This window comes from Syngnathus scovelli, chromosome 8 (genome assembly GCF_024217435.2).
Source record: "Syngnathus scovelli strain Florida chromosome 8, RoL_Ssco_1.2, whole genome shotgun sequence".
NCBI classification, from domain to species: Eukaryota; Metazoa; Chordata; class Actinopteri; order Syngnathiformes; family Syngnathidae; genus Syngnathus; species Syngnathus scovelli.
Window position 1 is genome coordinate 17200875 of NC_090854.1, and position 18254 is coordinate 17219128.

The 18254-nt window shown below is 46.9% G+C and overlaps 2 protein-coding genes across 4 annotated transcripts in view; one reads left to right on the forward strand and one right to left on the reverse strand.

The window, feature by feature from the left end:
- hao2 (hydroxyacid oxidase 2 (long chain)) overlaps positions 1–1168 on the reverse strand; it is a 15129-nt gene extending 13961 nt beyond the window's left edge. For all 3 annotated transcript variants that reach the window (XM_049727194.2, XM_049727198.2, XM_049727191.2), the window contains exon 1: positions 1054–1168. The gene's annotated coding sequence lies outside the window, so the exon portion shown is untranslated. The remainder of the gene's footprint in view (positions 1–1053) is intronic.
- Positions 1–18173, forward strand: part of fn1a (fibronectin 1a) — a 19845-nt gene extending 1672 nt beyond the window's left edge. Inside the window, exons 5-49 of the mRNA XM_049727181.2 lie at positions 112–249; positions 739–897; positions 1228–1419; positions 1557–1739; positions 1811–1987; positions 3850–4005; positions 4303–4431; positions 4516–4659; positions 6652–6773; positions 6851–7019; positions 7128–7313; positions 7393–7518; positions 7597–7686; positions 7753–7947; positions 8625–8903; positions 8990–9253; positions 9345–9439; positions 9664–9832; positions 9907–9993; positions 10067–10258; positions 10692–10964; positions 11046–11160; positions 11298–11374; positions 11457–11546; positions 11636–11902; positions 11980–12096; positions 12212–12376; positions 12447–12602; positions 12681–12794; positions 12867–13136; positions 13270–13481; positions 13576–13663; positions 13820–14002; positions 14110–14199; positions 14296–14487; positions 14577–14666; positions 14927–15035; positions 15136–15355; positions 15425–15595; positions 15677–15815; positions 15901–16068; positions 16707–16832; positions 16916–17022; positions 17106–17225; positions 17297–18173. Of these exons, the coding sequence (XP_049583138.1) occupies positions 112–249; positions 739–897; positions 1228–1419; positions 1557–1739; positions 1811–1987; positions 3850–4005; positions 4303–4431; positions 4516–4659; positions 6652–6773; positions 6851–7019; positions 7128–7313; positions 7393–7518; positions 7597–7686; positions 7753–7947; positions 8625–8903; positions 8990–9253; positions 9345–9439; positions 9664–9832; positions 9907–9993; positions 10067–10258; positions 10692–10964; positions 11046–11160; positions 11298–11374; positions 11457–11546; positions 11636–11902; positions 11980–12096; positions 12212–12376; positions 12447–12602; positions 12681–12794; positions 12867–13136; positions 13270–13481; positions 13576–13663; positions 13820–14002; positions 14110–14199; positions 14296–14487; positions 14577–14666; positions 14927–15035; positions 15136–15355; positions 15425–15595; positions 15677–15815; positions 15901–16068; positions 16707–16832; positions 16916–17022; positions 17106–17225; positions 17297–17365 (6980 nt within the window). The 3' untranslated portion in view covers positions 17366–18173. The remainder of the gene's footprint in view (positions 1–111; positions 250–738; positions 898–1227; positions 1420–1556; positions 1740–1810; positions 1988–3849; positions 4006–4302; positions 4432–4515; positions 4660–6651; positions 6774–6850; positions 7020–7127; positions 7314–7392; positions 7519–7596; positions 7687–7752; positions 7948–8624; positions 8904–8989; positions 9254–9344; positions 9440–9663; positions 9833–9906; positions 9994–10066; positions 10259–10691; positions 10965–11045; positions 11161–11297; positions 11375–11456; positions 11547–11635; positions 11903–11979; positions 12097–12211; positions 12377–12446; positions 12603–12680; positions 12795–12866; positions 13137–13269; positions 13482–13575; positions 13664–13819; positions 14003–14109; positions 14200–14295; positions 14488–14576; positions 14667–14926; positions 15036–15135; positions 15356–15424; positions 15596–15676; positions 15816–15900; positions 16069–16706; positions 16833–16915; positions 17023–17105; positions 17226–17296) is intronic.
- Positions 18174–18254: the final 81 nt, after the last annotated feature.

Below are 18254 nucleotides of genomic sequence, written 5' to 3' on the forward strand. Positions count from 1 at the left end.
TAACTGTATGATAACATGGAGGATGATGCGTTAGTGTCTGATCACTGCCGTGTTCTGTCGTAAACAATAATATTGTTATTTTATGATGCCCACTGTGCGTGTGTCCTGCAGCTGAGCGTTGCTATGACAACACGGCGGGGACATCCTACGTTGTTGGGGAAACGTGGGAGAAGCCCTACCAGGGATGGATGGTTGTGGACTGCACCTGCCTGGGAGAAGGAAGTGGCCGCATAACGTGCACCTCCAGAAGTAAGAGACCCTCGACTCGCTTATAAAGAATGGCAACAACTCTTTCCTAGTAAATGGGAATGTTCCCGTTTTGACTCTGTGCGATCAAACTCGTCTTTGTCTTTTGTCGTTTTGTTTTGTAAGAGTGTACACAGGCGCTTTTGTAGTGTCATGTTACATTTGCCACTTTCATTAGGAACAAGCTGCGAAGGCCCGAATGTGCGTCACACGAGCTGAAAAATGTCATTACTGCTGGTTAATTTAGAGCTCGTCACATGTATCTAATCACATGCTGTCTTTCAAATGGTAAAAAAACGTTTTTTGCTGGGCGTTCACACTCACCGGATTGAATATTTTGTAGATTCTTGTATAAATGACATCATTACATGAATGGAATATTTCAAAAACGACAAACAGGCCTCCATCCTGCGAGAAATCTAAAGTAAAGCCAGGTTTAACTATGAATAACGATTACAAGATTATGATGAAATATTTGCATTTTTTTTCTAGATCGTTGTAACGACCAAGATACTCTGACCTCGTACCGGATTGGCGACACGTGGACAAAGACGGACGCCAGGGGCAACCTTCTCCAATGTCTGTGCACCGGGAACGGCCGTGGCGAATGGAAGTGCGAGAGACATGCTTCACTTCACACGACTGGCTTGGGTGAGAACTGACGATATCCATGTGCTTTTCTTTTTTTTTTTTTTTTTTTGCACCCCACTCCTGCTCACCGTGCCGAGAGAATAATGTTTAACAGAGACAGACGTGTCGAAGCAGGGGAAGAGCCAAGTGTTGACGTGAGAAAGATATGTAACTCACCATCATGAGCTCATGAGGAACACAGACGTGAAAAAAAATTGGGAGAGCAGCACTCAGCAGAGAAAAATGTGCTTCAAGATGTTGAAGGAAATGCTCTCTCCCCAAAATCTAAGTTAATAAAGGACAGTCACATGGTTTCTTGCCCCCTGACCTAATTCCCACGTTCTATTTCAGGCACCGGCTCTCGCGTGATCACGAATATCCAGCCGGCCGTCTACCAGCCAGTTCCCGAGCTTCCGCAAGAGGGACCCTGTCGCACTGACTCCGGACTGTCCTATTTTGTCGGCCAGCGCTGGCTGAGGAGTCAAGGAACCAAACAGATGATGTGTACCTGTTTGGCCAATGGCGTCAGCTGTGAACAGTGGGGTACGTTTTGCCGTCTCACTCTCCTTTATAAGTGGGAGTCCTTCCAAAGTGAAATCAAAAATGTTTATGTCACAATAAGTTCACAAGGTCACTTCACGGGGTCTCAAACATTGTCACACGCTTGTGTTTTCATCCAGATGGCCCGGCTCCGGTGTACGGGGGCAACTCGGGAGGTCAGCCTTGTGTGTTCCCCTTTGTCTACAAGGGCAAGACCTACCACGCTTGCACCTCAGATGGACGCGCTGATGGCAAGCTGTGGTGTTCCATTTCTTCTGACTTTGAGACGGAGCAAAAGTATTCTTTCTGCACGGAAAAGAACGGTGAGCCAACATTTGCAGCAATTTGAAGCCACCGAGGAGCCGGAGACAAACGTTGTTGTCTCCCTTCCTAGTCATCGTGGCGACGAGGGGCGGCAATTCAAACGGCGCTCTGTGCCAATTCCCCTACCTGTACAACGGACGGAACTACACCGACTGCACCGCAGACGGACGCAGAGACGGCATGAAGTGGTGCGGCACCACGACAAACTATGACGGCGAGCAGCGCTTTGGATTCTGCCCCATGGCTGGTAAGTGGGAGTGTTGCGTGGACGAGGAGCAAAACGCAGCTGCTCGGGCTGGAATCGTTTCATCGCCGCGAAGGAGAGGCGATCAAAGACACGTTGAAATGCGCCTCGATCGTAAATCCAAATGCTTCGCGAAGTCTGCAAGCCAGATATCAGCGGATCTAATTCCAATCATGCCCCCAGACGGTAAACACTGTCTGAAAAAGGTGACGGCTAACTCAATTAGCATGTAAGCTCGTAACAGCTTGGCGGTAAAAGAACTTGACTGAATCTTGTTTTCGGCTTTGACGCCTTGCCTGAGGCAAATTGAAGTCATTTGGCGTGTAAGGGAAGTGTTGTTTTGTTGAATTGGTGTCAGTTAGAGCTTGGCAGGCAACAAAAGGCACTGAAGGCAATCAAACACCAGGGGGGTTACCGACGTCTGAAGTACCGATGATGCAAGCCACGCAAAAAACGAAAGTTTCCAACCACGAGTTCCCTCGACTCGGACGTAGCGTCTCGATGAAACTATATCCTCTGAGAACAAGGCGAGCGAATCCCAAACAAATCTTTTTGAGCGATATCATCCTAGCCTACATCAAAAGCTCCCTGAACTTCAAAGTTGGCAGATGGGAGATAAAATAGTTTGGCAGCGGGACCGTAAAGACGTTGGAAACATCTGCAACGTTGCGGATAACTTCACTTTTGTAATCTCGTTTTAAAAAGACGCACCCTACAAGTGTATCCGCATCTCAAGTGGATAATACGATAACTCAATTTAGTGTTTTATTTTCCTGTGAAGCTTTTCTATAAATCGTGGGGCCCAAGTTTGGCCAACACCCCGTTGTTAAGAAAACAGCCTGTCAAGGATTTAAGAGGGGGGTGAGTGGTTGCCTCTGCGCACCAGGGGGCCTTTGATTCCCACTTTAATGACTTAACAAAGACTGTCAAAATAAACATTGTAATTGAGATGTTAATGGGGAATGCTAAAAAGAGTCTCAACACCTCCTCCTCTTTTTTTTTCCTGTGTTGTAAAGGTTAACGTTGTGTCAGCCATGTGTTCTTTTGGAAACACTTTGTCGCCATCAGGAACGATTTGCATCAAATACTCGCCCATATTTACTCAATACACTGGAAAAACGGGATCATCTGAATCTTTCCATATATTTAAAAATAGCCTTTCAGTCACATTTTTAGTTCACGGGAAAGGTGTAGCTTGACATGCCTTGCGCAATTGAATTTCAAGCCAAAGTGCTGTGGTGGTGCACACTTTCCTGGGGAAGCACTTGAAAGAAAAACAAACCAAACCTCTCCCCATCAATCATTTTTCGTTTAAAAGACTCACATCAACGCCCCCTTTTTGGAGGCCAGGTGGTCTGGACTGATATGGTGCAGGTCTATCTCACGTCTGCATTCCGACACAGCAGATGGACGGCTATCAACGTATCTCCACCCGATGACGCGATGCTGTAGCCTCGGTTGTTTAGACTGAAGCAAACAATTCTGGCGCGATGTCTTCCACGCTATGATTTTTAGATAGCACGCCAGCATCTTGCACTTAAGGCAATTCAAGCACGAAGGCAGCGTCGTGGGGTTCCACAGCCATTTTGAATTAGCAAATGATTTTCCTACCTGGTGATGTTGAAAAATAGTCCAATCGTGAAAATAGTGTTCAACTTGTAAGACAGCTTGATCATATTCACACATCGCTATTAAGATGTGTGTCGTCAACGCAAACGTACTCTTTAACTATCTCCCTTTAATGAAGACCACATGTGGAACACACACCATCCTTCCCAAACAGGCACATGTTTCCGCTTTTTGGTCATTACAACGCAGATGTTTTCGGCTAATCAGCATTCTGCTTTTTCGCTCGTGTCTTCCAGCCCATGAAGAAGTTTGTACCTCCAGCGAGGGGGTCATGTACCGCGTGGGGGACCAGTGGGACAAACGCCACGATGTGTTGGATCACATGATGCGCTGTACCTGTGTAGGCAACGGCCGAGGGGAATGGAGCTGCGTCGCCTACTCCCAGCTTAAAGGTATGCGCCGTATGGGCCGACCGCTAAATTGGACCTTCGCTGCGTGTTGTCACATTGGAGAGCAATATTGATCACGCATGAGTGACAAGTTGAAAGGTCGCGAGTGACGTTTAATGAGCTGCATGTCAGAAGGTCAAAGCTGAGCACTCACACCTGTGCTTTACGGGTTTCCAGTTGCACCTGCACCACACACACACCAGATGTTCACCGGCCGTGAAAGACATTTCATTTGGTCGACATCATGTCCTTGCATGTCTTATTTCACAGCAGCCCTTTGTTTTTTTGTTTTACTTTCAGACCAGTGTATTGTGGATACTCTGACCTATGAAGTGAACCAGACCTTCACCAAGCAACATGAAGAAGGCTACGCGATGAACTGCACCTGTTTTGGACAGGGGCGAGGCCGCTGGAAGTGCGACGCTATCGGTGGGTTGAAGTGGTCTTGCAAAGGTTTCAGCAAATATGGAGGTCATCCATGTATACAAAGAAGAATAATGTGCCTGCCCACAGACCAGTGCCAGGAGCCAGAAACACGAGCCTTCTACCAGATTGGCGAGTCTTGGGACAAAGTCATCCATGGGATCATGTACAAGTGCTATTGCTATGGTAACGGCATTGGAGAACTCAGCTGCGAGCCCCAGCAGTCCTATCCTGGTAAGACAAACTTCTCATTCTCGACTGACTCTAGCCAAGTGATGCTAATTTTTTAAAAAAAAATCACTTTGATTACTATCTTTTTAAAGGTAAGGTTACTCTCTTTTTAAAGGTATTATTTCTAGAATGCAAACACTGAAAGTGTCATAAATCACGTCTAAAAGTCTTGACTTTGATGTGTGACAGAATGAGATTGGTGGGGTGTGAGTTACTCCCCTGCAACCCCCAAACACACGCACAGGCACATTCGGAGCCTTTGTTCTGGCCAGCATGTGGCACTTCCCCTTTGCCTTTAACACAGCTGTACAAAACGCTAGCATGCAAGCGTGTCACGCACACAACCCAATTTACAGCTTTACAATTACATTTACTGATTTTCTAATTGCAGCAAACATGTCGGAGAGTTTTAGATGTGGTTAAGCATGTGCATCATTGCACATCGTTTGCCGTGAAGCTAAACCGCTAATTTATGAATGTTAGCCAAAATAAATTGGGTGAGTTCTACTTTATAGCGCGCTTACTCTTGGTTAAGCAGGTTGACGGGAGATTTTGAAAAAAAAAAAAAAAATGCAGGGGACGTTTCAGCTGTAACTGGCCATAATAGCAACCAGCTGTGGTTCGTGCGTGTGTGTGTCATACAATGGTGAGATTTTAAAAGTGAGAGTGAAGTCTGGGCTCCAAGTCAGGGCACAACCATAAAAGGTAAAAAAAGGAAAGCCCGGTGGGAATGCTCACTGAGCTTCGTTATGATAAGATCCTTTAAAAGCCTTTTTGCTTTAATTGCTCTTCTGACTCTGATGGAACCCTCTCACTTATTTTTATCAGTAAAATAAAGCTTCACGTATTTGAAAAATATACAGAACATACAGTCACTCTTAGTATACATATGTGACATTAGCATCGATGATGTGTGCCACACGGGATTCGGCGGAATCCGCCCTCCACTCGTCAGCGGCCTGTGGCTCCGCAACGCTCTTTAATGGCTCCCAGATTGTTTTTGAGGTCTGCGTATCTACGAGCACGTCTGGTTAACCGAGCCACTTGCCGGGAAACCTTGATTACAGCTCTGCTGTTTGGAAAAGCGGTCAGCGGCCTCAGTTCTTTACAGAAGCTACCGGTTTCTATCAACAAAGCTTATGTGGGGTCTGCTCTACACTCAGCTTTTGTTGTAAGCCTTTTTTTTTTTTTTTTTCCGAACAGGAAACATGTTAGGTTTCATCAATCATACACTTTTTATAGACTTACTTTTCCTACTACCGAAATGTACAGTTTCGTTAGTGATGACATAATAAACTTTTAAGCGGAAACTCCAGTCAGCCGGCAAAAAAAAAAAAAAACGACATTTGAGTACTTGAGGCCATCGGGGAAGTTGTTTGCACAGATGTGGGGCAGATGCTGAATGGTTTTCGGCAGAATCCCTCAGCGGTTTGAAATGGTTTCGTATTAGCGCACTTGGACGTACTTACGATGGGTGTGGTTTTTTAACACCCCGGAGATCAAATAATCACTTGCTAGATAGCATTTTGACGAGCCCATTTTCTATTGTGCTTGTCCTCGAGTGTCGACAGGCTGGGAACACTCTGGACCGGTCGCCACACAATCACAGGAATTGTGAACTGAAAATGTTTTTCTGGCCATATGGTCTTTAATTTGAATGAGACAGATTTAGACAATAGTCCAAATGTGAGATCAGCAGACTGTTTTTTTTTCTAATCTCTGGTCATTGAGTAGCTGGTAGAGAGATAGTCGAGTTTTCTCCCATATCCCTGCTGAGGTCCAGGCCGGAATCTAACAGTTACATGCGATTTTTTTTTTTTTTTTCCTGGAAGAATCCTTCCCGCAAAATTTTTTGCGGGGGAGATTAGTAAGCTCTTGTTTATTTATATTTGATCGTCTGCTATCGAAGTTGGACGATCACGACCTTTGAACTCCTGTCATCACATTTTGACAGGCCAGTTGTCTTTACGTTTGCGTTGGTGCCATCTTTCCCAGGCGGTCAGCGTCCTGTGCAGGTGATCATAACCGAATCCGCCAACCAACCCAACTCGCATCCCATTCAATGGAACGCCCCACCCTCCGCTCACATCAGCCAATACATCCTCAAATGGAGAGTGGTGAGTTTTGATCGGAACTTTGTTGCCGCGGCGCTTGTGCAAACATTGACAGCACAACATTGTTTTCCTTTTGAAAGAAAAATAGCCACAACGCGTGGAAGGAGGTGATGATCCCGGGTCATCTTCACTCCTACACCATCTCCGGACTTAAACCGGGCATCACCTATGAAGGTCAGCTGATCAGCGTGCTGCGCTTCGGACAGCAGGAGATCACACGCTTTGACTTCACCACACATTATGGATCATGTGAGTCGAGGGCGTCCACGTCCGCTGCGTGAAATAATGAATGCCAAAACAAACGATTTCAAAATATGGAAATGTTTTTTTTTTTTTGTGTGCTCTTTTTTTTTTCAGTGGCCACAACACAAGGCGAGACCACCCAACCGCCACCCGTGGTGGACACCTCCGAGTCGGTGACAGAAATCACTTCCAGCAGCTTCGTCATCTCTTGGGTGTCGGCCTCCGACACGGTGTCCGGTTTTCGAGTCGAGTACGAACTCAGCGAGCAGGGACAGAGCACGAGGGAGCCGTTGGTTCTCGGTAAACGCAGCAACTCTCATTTCATATACAAATATTTTATTGACCAAATATTTGACGTGTTTGTGTACGTTCTGGTCAGACCTGCCCCGCACAACTACATCAGTGAACATCAACGACCTGCTACCAGGGAGGAAGTACACGGTTAACGTCTATGAGGTGACAGATGGCGGCGACAACCTCATTCTTTCCACTTCACAAACCACCGGTGAGTGCCTACAGAATTGCTTTGAAGACACCTCAAAGCCAAGGAAAAATCTAACACGACATTTTTTCCATGTCGCAGCTCCCGACGCCCCCGCTGAGCACGAAGTGGAGGATATTGGAGAAACCTCGATTGTGATTAGCTGGGATAAACCGCTAGCTCCCATCACCGGTACGACAACTGGCATAATGGTCATGCCTATGAGCAACCCTTCAACGCTTTTGTTTTTGTTCGCAGGCTATCGAGTCGTCTACACGCCATCGGTGGAAGGCGAAAGCACCGAGCTGACTCTTCCTGACACGGCAACGTCTGTGACTCTGAGTGATCTGCGGCCGGGCAAATTGTACAACATTAGCATCTACGCCGTGGAGGACAGCTTGGAGAGCGAGCCCATTTTTGTGCAGGTCAACACTGCCGGAGATCCTCTGCCAGGTATGCAATCACTAAAAAGTCATTGAAAGTCTTAGAATGATTATTTTCCTTGTCAGCGTATCATCATCATGAATTTGACGCTGTTATTTTAGTGTCGTAATATTTCAATATTCATGCTAACATTTATTTTCACTTTAGAGATACTTGAGGTTCTCCTTACTTCTAATCATCCATCACTCCATTGAATCTTATGACCTATTTATGTTTGGAAACCTCCCAGCCACCTTTATAATTTATATTTCCTTGACCTAATCGAGTAAATTAAAAATTGAAATTGAAGCAGCTGGTGCGCTTTTGTTCTGATCGACTGCAAGTACGTAACATTTTCCACTCCGCTGCCAAGCCCAACATGTGGTCGAGCAGATGCTCCAAATGCGAATGTGTGAATGTGTTTGCATAACCTGTGTGATGGAATAAAGATGTGGGACCTGGTTGAGAGAGCACTGCTGTTTTTGGAATCCCAATCTGTTATCACAGATGCACAAATGGCAAGTGGACAAATTGTGTGGTTTTTTTTAAATTTGTCGACTGTCAGAAACCATTACCTGATTTGATTCAAACTCTTAACCTTTAATATAGTTTTTGGATTGGAAGGCTACCTGGTTCATTTTACAACCCAATTTTTTTTATTCTGTCTTGTTAAGGCCTAACACCGGGTGTCTTTCGTTTGTCCACAGAGGAAGTTGCCTCCCCGACAGACCTGCAGTTTTACGAGGTATCAGATAAGAAAATCGTTCTGACTTGGTCCGGGCCAGCAGGCGACGTCTCGGGTTACCGGGTCACGGTGATCCCGGTGGACGCGTCTGGCTCTCCTCAAAGAGAGATGACGCTACCGATCAGCCAAAACTCGTACATTGAGGTGACCCACCTCCAGCCTGGAACGCTTTACCGCTTCAACGTCTACACCATTCACAATGGAGAGGAGAGCATTCCGCTTATCGGGGAGCACACCACAAGTGAGGATGACACATTTAGCAAAACGCGCGTGTTTGTGTCATCAAACAATTTACTAACAAACGCCCAAACGACTTTTACTCCGCAGAGCCCGACGCTCCAACAGATATCCACTTTTCCAACGTGACGGAGGACACCGCGGTGGTTCTGTGGTTCGCCCCACGAGCCAAAATTAGCGGATACCGTCTCTTCCTGATCGTCGAGGGGTCCACCCCGAAGCAACTTCGCCTGCCGGCTCGGCTCACCCAGTACACCCTCCTCAACCTGAAGCCGGATACAATGTACACGGTGACGCTCCACTCAGAGCAAGACAACACGCTGAGTGAAGGAGAGACAGCCGTCTTCAACACTAGTGAGTGCCAAGATGGCTTTTGGTGTCCAAATGTTCCCGTGACGCAATGGCGTTCATAAAAATGGCCCAAATTTGCTTTTTGTGTTTGTAGACCCACCGATGGGCAACGCTCCCCACTTCAGCACTGACGTTACCGACACTTCTATTATCATCTCTTGGACTCCTGTGCCACACGTCAGCTACAAGGTTTGCTGGAACAAATTCAAATGTTTTCCATTACGGAAGGTTGAAGAGAGCAGCCATCCCTTTCGAACCACAGACCTCTGGGAATGATCGGATTTAGTCCAAATATGTCACACGAGCGATGAGAATGCGCAGCACTTGGGAAAACTTTGGCCCCTGGCTGACCTTTGCCTCCTGTGTACTACCGCTTTTCTGCGCCGTGCTGACCACGCGTTCATTTATCTCAGTTGACAGTGCGTCCCAGTCAGGGCGGAGAAGCCCCTCGAGACGTGACCTCAGATTCAGGAAGCATTTATGTATCCGGTCTGACTCCCGGCGTGGAATATACCTACAGTGTGCAACCAGTCATCCACGGCCAAGAACAAGGAACCCCCATCACGCGCCGTGTGGTCACACGTGAGTGGAAGCCACTAAATATTAGGTTCCCTCTTCCGTCTTGACTCGAAGGTTTATTTGACTTTTCTCTCCAGCTCTGTCACCTCCCACTGAGCTCCACCTGGACTCGAACTCGGGCAATGGCGATATTACAGTCCAGTGGAATGGAGCAAATACGCCAGGTAAACACACGAAAAAAAAACGCGCATGGAAAAAAATAAATTGTTAATGCGCTGCGTTTTTCTTCGCCCCAAGACATCACCGGCTATAGAGTGACGTGCGCTCCCACCAATGGGCAGCAAGGAAACAGCGTGGAGGAGTTTGTGCAGGCCGGAGAGAACTCTTGCACCCTTGAGAACCTCCGTCCAGGGGTGGAGTACAACATCAGCGTTTTTACCGTCAAGGATGACATGGAGAGCGCTCCCATATCAACAACCATCACTCCAGGTGAGCTCGGCGGGTATTAGAATTTAATGGGAACCACATTTGACACATCTGAGAGTCAGCATTGTGTTATCTTGTCATCCCCTCCTGCTGAGCAAAGCTTTTTTTTTTTTACTCTCAAGTTGAAAGTGAATGTGTTTTGCATTTACCTTTCAACAAATAACACATGCTAGCTAAAATGCTATAGTTGTGTGGGTTATACAAAGAGCAATAACAAATATCTTCCATTAGTGTGATATGGGGGATATAAAGTATACCGTATCTCACTATACTGGAAGTTGACTCACCTTTGCCTCTTTTTTTCTCTCCGTCTTTTTACTCATCCACTTTCTGGCCAACCACTTCCCCCTTTTCCGCACTCTTTCCTGTGTTTGTCTGGTGTTGTTTTTGTGCTTTCTTGTTCTCTCCCGTGTTCCGTGCAACCGTCCTCTCACAGAGGTCCCGCAGTTAACCGACCTCAGCTTCGACGACGTTAGCGACACCACCATCAGCCTTCGCTGGTCTCCGCTCAACACCACAGCCGTCACTGGTTACAGAATCACGGTGATGGCGGCGGGCGAGAGCGTGCCCATCTTCCAAGATACGGTTATGCCAACCACCGGGCATTATACGGTTTACGGCTTGGAACCCGGTATCGACTATGACATTAGCGTGATCACCGTGACGGAGGACGGAGAGAGTGAGCCCACCGTGTTCACGCAGCAGACTTGTAAGCAAAAGCATTCACAATACTTTTGATGGCTTGAGCGTGATGTTAATAAGGGATCTGCATTTGCTCTGTTTTTTATAGCTGTGCCAGCTCCCACTGATCTGGGCTTCGGCCAGGTTGGCCCAGACTTTCTGGAGGTCACATGGGTCGCGCCACGTGTCCCCAACAAGGCTGACATCAACAACTTCCTCATTAGGTTTGAACATTAAATGCATTGAGACTTTTTTTGAAAGACTAAAGTTAATTCTGAGATTAATTTCAAGTTTGCACGAATCAAAGCATGGCTTGTCTTTCACAGTTTAGCCCTAACTGCAAATAATGTTTTGTCTCCAGGTACCATCCCATCAACGACGACGATGACCTCACGGAAACCAGTGTGGATGGCACCATGAACAATGTTGTGTTGAGAAGTGAGTTGGAACAAAAGCAAGAATTATACAACATCTTGGAAAGGTGTTTTATTTTCCAACATTGTTTTTCCCCCGTGAACAGATTTGCTGCCAAACACAGAGTATCTGGTGAGCGTGGTGTGCGTTTACGAGCAGAGAGAGAGCTCGCCCCTTGTCGGCACACACAAAACGAGTGAGTTGATGTGACGCACATTTCCTTGTCATTGAAGTCTCGATAGAATTTGAATTTGACAGTAATGCATCTCTCCCAACCTTCCTCAGCTCTGGATTCACCGGTCGCTCTCCGTTTCTCTGAGATCTTCACCACCTCCTTCACCATTCACTGGCTGGCTCCCCAGAGCAAAATCACGGGCTACCACATTCGTTACCAGATGAGCAGCGGTGGAAGAACCAAGGACGAGAGGCTCCCCCCTTCCAGGAACCACTTCACCCTGACAGGATTGGCCCCGGATACCAATTACCTGGTGAACGTCTACGCGGTTAGCGGGACACAGGAGAGCCTGCCGCTGAGTGGCAATCAGAAGACGAGTATGTAATCACGTCCTTCTCGTCATCGTCTTGGAATGTTGTCCTTCTAAGCGTGCGCTTTTATGCTTTGCCTCCAGTTTCTGATGCTCCTACAGACCTGGAAGTTCTCGACTCCACCCCCACCAGCATCACCATCCGATGGGATTCGCCTCCCGTCACTGTGCGCTACTACAGGATCACGCATGGCGAGTCAGGTAGAGCAATTTCCTCCTAAAGATGATCTTGGCGAAACCTGGATTTATCTACTATTTACCCGTCAATATGTGTGTTAGTTCTTTTCATCAGCGTTTCTCTGGCTCTTTTAATCAGGAGGCCACAGCAATCCCAAGGAGTTCACCGTGCCTGGCTCTCAGTCCACCACCACAATCTCCAACCTGCAGCCCGGTACCGACTACACCATCACCGTCTACGCCGTAACCGGCAGAGGAGACAGCCCGGCATCCAGCACTCCCATCTACGTCACGCACAGAACCGGTACGCCAGCATGCAAACACAATCAAAAACAAAGACGCACACTTCTAACGTTCCTGATCTGTCATTTCAGGGGTGGACTCTCCTTCTGACATGGAGGTGATGGATGTCAATGACAACAGCGTCACGGTGAGGTGGAGCCCCGCTCAAGGTCCAATCAAGGGGTACCGGGTGACCGGGGTCCCCAGAAATGGACAGGGCTCGTCTTTCACTGAAGTGGTGGCTCCAGGTAATGTCACATTTTTTTGCAGGTTTTCTTTTTGGGTGAACTTGGCCTCACTCTAAACTCTTTTCTTTGCTCATCCAGACCAGACAGAGATGACTTTCTCCGGCCTGATGCCAACGGCGGAGTACACCTTTAGCGTTTATGCTCTGGGACAAGATGGGGAGAGTTCTCCACTGGTTGTGAACGCGCTAACAAGTGAGTCTTCTGTTTGCCGCACCATTTTCTTGCAATTTGGTACTCAATTTGAACACGTACCCTCATTTTTAGATGTAGACCGTCCCAAGGACCTGACCTTCTCGGACATCGACTCCACTTCTTTGCGGATCAGTTGGGACAGTCCCGACGGAATCGTTACGGCTTACCGGGTCTTGTACTCCAGCTCTGAGGAGGGCGAACGAGAGCTGCGGCCTTCTCCAAGAGGAGACGCCGAGTCGGCCGTTATCTACGGCCTGCAGCCGGGCACCGAGTACACGGTGAAGGTCATCGCCCTGCACGACGACACGGCCAGCACAGCGCTGGTTGGAACTCAAGCTACAGGTGTGACATTTTCATTATTTGCCCTCGTTTTGGGTTATTAATCTCCTGTTTCTTGTTGACCCACATTAGAATGAAATTGAAAATGACTTTCATGGCTCTCCCTGAAACTGTTTTGCCCCTCTTTTCCTCACAGGGATCTCCCCCCCTACCAGTCTCCAGTTCTCGCATGTCGGCCCCACGTCCTTCACCATGCACTGGGCCGTGCCGGGTCAAGAAAACAGACTAACTGGCCAAACGGGCCTCACGGGCTACCGTGTTGTTGTGAACCCTAAAAACAAGAGCGGACCCACCAAGGAGATGAATCTGGCCCCGGACACAACAAAGGCCCACGTCACCGGACTCATGGTGAATGTCTCCAATGTCAACATTCTGTTCATACATGTTAAAGTAGAGTTATTTTGACCTTGCTATAAATGACTATCTTTCTTTTTTCTTCTAGGTTGCAACTACTTATGATGTTCACGTGTACGCTTTGAAAAACTCCTTGACCAGTCGACCGGTCCAAGGAGAGGTTACCACACTGGAGAGTGAGTTTTCTTCAAACATTATTTCAACTACAAATCAAATCAAGACTTATTTTTTAAAATAATTATTGTTATGTTAAATCAAAGCATTCTTGTGTTTATCCAAAGCTGAAAAACTTAGTCTTCCTCTCTGTGTTTCTCCGACCTTATTTTTCCAAGATATCAGTCCCCCTCGTCGCGTGCGCCTCACTGACGTCAACGACTCCTCCATTACGCTGTCTTGGCGCTCCAAGACGGATGTAATCTCGGGCTTCCTGGTCGAGGCCACGCCCACTTCCTCTACGAGCTTCGTTCCCATTCAGAGGACCATCAGCGGTGACTCGCGCTCGTATACGATCACGGGTACGCCGTTGTTACACGCTAGATTTGCACACAAATCTTCACCTATGATTTGTTTTGAAAAAAAAAATCGACAAATTAACGTGACTTTGCCTTTCAATTCACTACAGGACTCGAGCCCGGTACCACTTATAAGATCAACATCTATACACTGAAAGGAAACGGCCGCAGCGCACCTTTTACCCTCACTGCCTCCACAAGTAAGCTTCAGTCAAGAGTAGCATTTAACGCCAACCAAAATAAGATTGGAGCAAGTTGAAAACTCTTTCTCTTGTCTTCATCGTGATCTTCTTCAGCCAAACCGGTGGTCAGCCCTCCCACCAATATCCAGTTTACTTCGCTGACCCCCAGCAGCATCTCCTTCTCATGGGAGCGTTCTCGCAGCCTGGGCGTGACCGGCTATTACGTAACCTACGAGCAGCCCGGGGCTGTGCCTCAAGAAGTCATTCCCAGACCCCACTCCAGCCAGAATTACGCCATTATCACCGGTGAGCCACTCCATTTCAATTCACACCCACAAACAAACGGAAAGATCATAAAATGGAAGAGACTTTTTACGTGAAATGTCTGCTCACAGGTCTGAAACCAGGAACAGAATATGTCATTAAGATTGTTGCCCTGCAAAATACTTTGAGAAGCATACCGCTCATGGGCAAAGCCAGAACTCGTAAGTACACTCCGCTTACACGAATAATTCAGTCGAACGGCTGAAGCCCCAGTTCCAAATTACTTTGTTGCTTTTTATATCCATATTAAAAGCATATAATGGTTTACTGGCTGTACAATGACAAAACATGTTGCTGTTCACGGCAGTTCACACAACTATGAACTGTTGGATTTCCCGTTGTTTGCCTCGCCTGTCATAAAACTGAGTTGGATGCAACATACTGCACATTTTTGACTCGGCTTTTTATTGTGCTCAATCAGAGCCAGCTCCAAGTCATTCTCTACTGGTCCCCGAGCTGCCTCAACTTCCTGTTTCTCACCGACCCACCACTGACATCTTGGACGTTCCGGAGTCCTTCAATGACAAAATGTAAGCTTGTGTAGAACCACATAAGAACATTGTGTCAAAAAGAAATTTAGTACTGTGGCTTAGCTCTCCCAAACCGATTTTTTTTTTTTAACGCGCTTAGCTTTGACTCCAACCACGTCCATTTGGCTGGTACAAGCGGCCAGAGCCGACCGGGTCAGCAGGGCCAGCACATCTACACCGAATATCAGAGCCTCGGTCCTAACAATGGACTTCACGTCCCCCTCGGTGGACCCAAAGAAGGCCAGAGACCCATTCTCCGGGAACCTCTCGTCTACATTCCCGTGGCGGGCCCCGACGGGAACAGAGTGCCCCTGGTTAAGGTGTGTTACTTTCAACGCTTCTATCCGTGACCTGTGAACTCATTTGGTGTGTTGGATGCGTTGGGGCAGGTGAGCGAAACGCCTCTGCCAGGCCTTGCCTTCGGTTTCCCCGACAACGAGACGGAGTTGCCCCAAGAAGCGCAGACCATCACAACCATCTCTTGGCAGCCCATCCCGCACACCTCCGAGTATGAGGTGTCATGTAACCCCATCACGCACATGGAGGAAAGAGGTTTTCAGGTAACAAAACTTACGGGTGGCAACATTTTAGATAAAAGCGGAGATGCCAATGGTCTGATTCAATTTTTTTTCCCCCTTCAGATGCGTCTTCCTGGCTCTTCTAACAGCGCCACTCTGATTGGACTCACATCCGGAGCCTCTTACAATGTGGTTGTGGAGGCCATGAGGGGCGGAGCTAAGGAAAAAGTTCTGGAGGAAGTTGTAACCGTTGGCAACGCAGGTATGTCCCGAAATATGTTGCGATTGCACAGAAGAGCACGATGCCATCAGTGTCGGAATATCACAACTTGTGTTCTTCCTCTTAGTTCCAGGAGACATCCCCATTTCCACCAACCGCGACGTGTGCTATGACACGTTCACGCACACGTACCACGAGGTGGGCTCGGAATGGGAGCGCATGTCCGAGACGGGCTTCAAGCTGTGGTGCCACTGTTTGGGTCTGGGCAGTGGCCATTTTAGGTGTGATTCATCCAGTGAGTGGCTTATTAACCAACATCCCAGCGTGCTTTTCTAACAGGCAGCACTCCATGGAATGAAAAAAAAAAACATTCTATGTGATTTAACCAATGAGGAATTTATGAAAAGGACGGCAGTCATTGAAAATATGATACAAAATCATTTTTATGGAAGCAACATCACAAATTGTTCCTCCGACGTATTATAAATTCCTGAAAAGCTATGTTTAAATGAAGCCATAAAATTGTACAATTCTATGAGCCGTGCTTTTGCGCTCTCAGCATGGGCAGTATGGACAAAATAATTCATAAATCGGATAACTATGAGCATTATGATAATTCAAGCAGTGGTGAATTCTGAAAAAGTCATTTCGCACAGTTCTGTTTGTCTGCCCATGTTGATGTGTCTGGTCTGCGTTTAAAAATAATTATTTTTATGAAACAGCGCAGAAAGAGAAGCTAGGCTTGTCCAGCTACAAACAGCTCGCATAACAATATCACAAAACTTGAGCTCATCATCATGAGCTGGAACCAGGGAAATGTGTCACTGAGGGAAAATTCATACCTGTACTTTTCATCTCCCCAAATTTTTTAACACACCCCTTAATCTTTAAACCCTCTCGCTCCATCTTTCCCGTAACCTCGTTCTCCTTCAGAGTGGTGCCACGACGGCGGCAACAACTACCGCATCGGCGAGAAGTGGGATCGCCACGCCGACAACGGTCACATGATGAGCTGCACCTGCCTGGGCAACGGCAAAGGAGAATTCAAATGTGAACCGCGTAAGTATGAACACACACAGGCCTCAGGTTGGAAGATTAACTCAAACTTTGCGTCAATTTACAATCTGTACTTTCCCCACCAGACGACTCCACGTGTTACGATGACGGCAAAATGTACCATGTTGGAAACCAGTGGCAGAAAGAATACCTGGGAGCCATTTGCACCTGCACCTGCTACGGCGGACAACAGGTACGTTGTCGTTAAATGAAAAGTGTATTCTTATCTCCGTGTGGAAACTGAAGCTCCAGCTTGTTTCATATTAACAATCTCAGGGCTGGCGTTGCGAAAACTGCCGAAGGCCAGGCGGGCAAACCCACGTGGAGGCTGACCTGCTCCATCCTGTCCATCCCGATGTCTTTGACCGCTACAGAGAAAATGCTCAACGCAAACTGGTCAGTATTTTATCAAAACAGGCTTCTGCTAGCGAACGTAGAAAAGCCAACCAGTTCTTTTCTCGTTCCAGAACATCCATTGTCCAATTGAATGTTTGAATCCCGAACTGCTTGCCGACGCCCAAAGCCCCTCAAAGTAGAGAATCAGAAAATGAAAGAAATGTGAGACCGCTTCAAGAAGGACATCTCCTCTTGTCACGAAAGCAAGACCTTTCTACCACATGTGTGCCTTCACCACATTAGTGCCTTAAGATGACTTCCCAGTAAACTGCATCTTTGCCTTCCAGACAACATTTTGCTGCTGGTTCTTCCGTCCAAGCAGACATTTTTGTATTGGAATCCTGCCAACACACAGACAAAGTTAGAATGCATTCAAACATGCTGTACATAGACACACACACACACAACACAGTCCTGTGGCACCAGGTCTTTATCTACTATATTTGCGTTCATGTCTTAATGTCACAATAATGTTCCAAGAAGTCGCACCGGCTATGTCACAATATCTTTATGTTCACTTTGTCTCTAAGTGTATTGCAAAACGTTTATTTTGCAATGAGGCTTTCTAACTGTGATAAATATTCAAGAATGCCAAGAAGAAAGCAAAAGTTGAGCACCGCTACTTGTGAGATGCTATTAAAAGCCACCCAGCAACATCTTGCTCGTCTGCAGCACACTTCATTTTCCTCCCTTCATAAAAAAGCCAAAGTTGGCTGACCGAAAAGGTAAATGTTTAACCGTTCCTTTGAAAATGTCACCATTATTTCGAGGTGAGGTGTATTTTATTTTCTGAATGGTTTGCTTTTCTTGTCTATTTTGTTTCTTTTATTTATCCCTTTTTTATTCAGGCATTTTGTTCAATGCTATTTCAGGGTTGTACACTTTTTTTAAAATGGTTGGTGCCGAACTGAACTACTGTGGACCTTTTTAATAAACTGACAAATACAACTTTCTGTTGTTTTTTCTTGTCTTATGGGAGAGAAATAGAGTTCAGTGCTACCAGGCTGCCTCTCACTGGTCAGTCTTGGT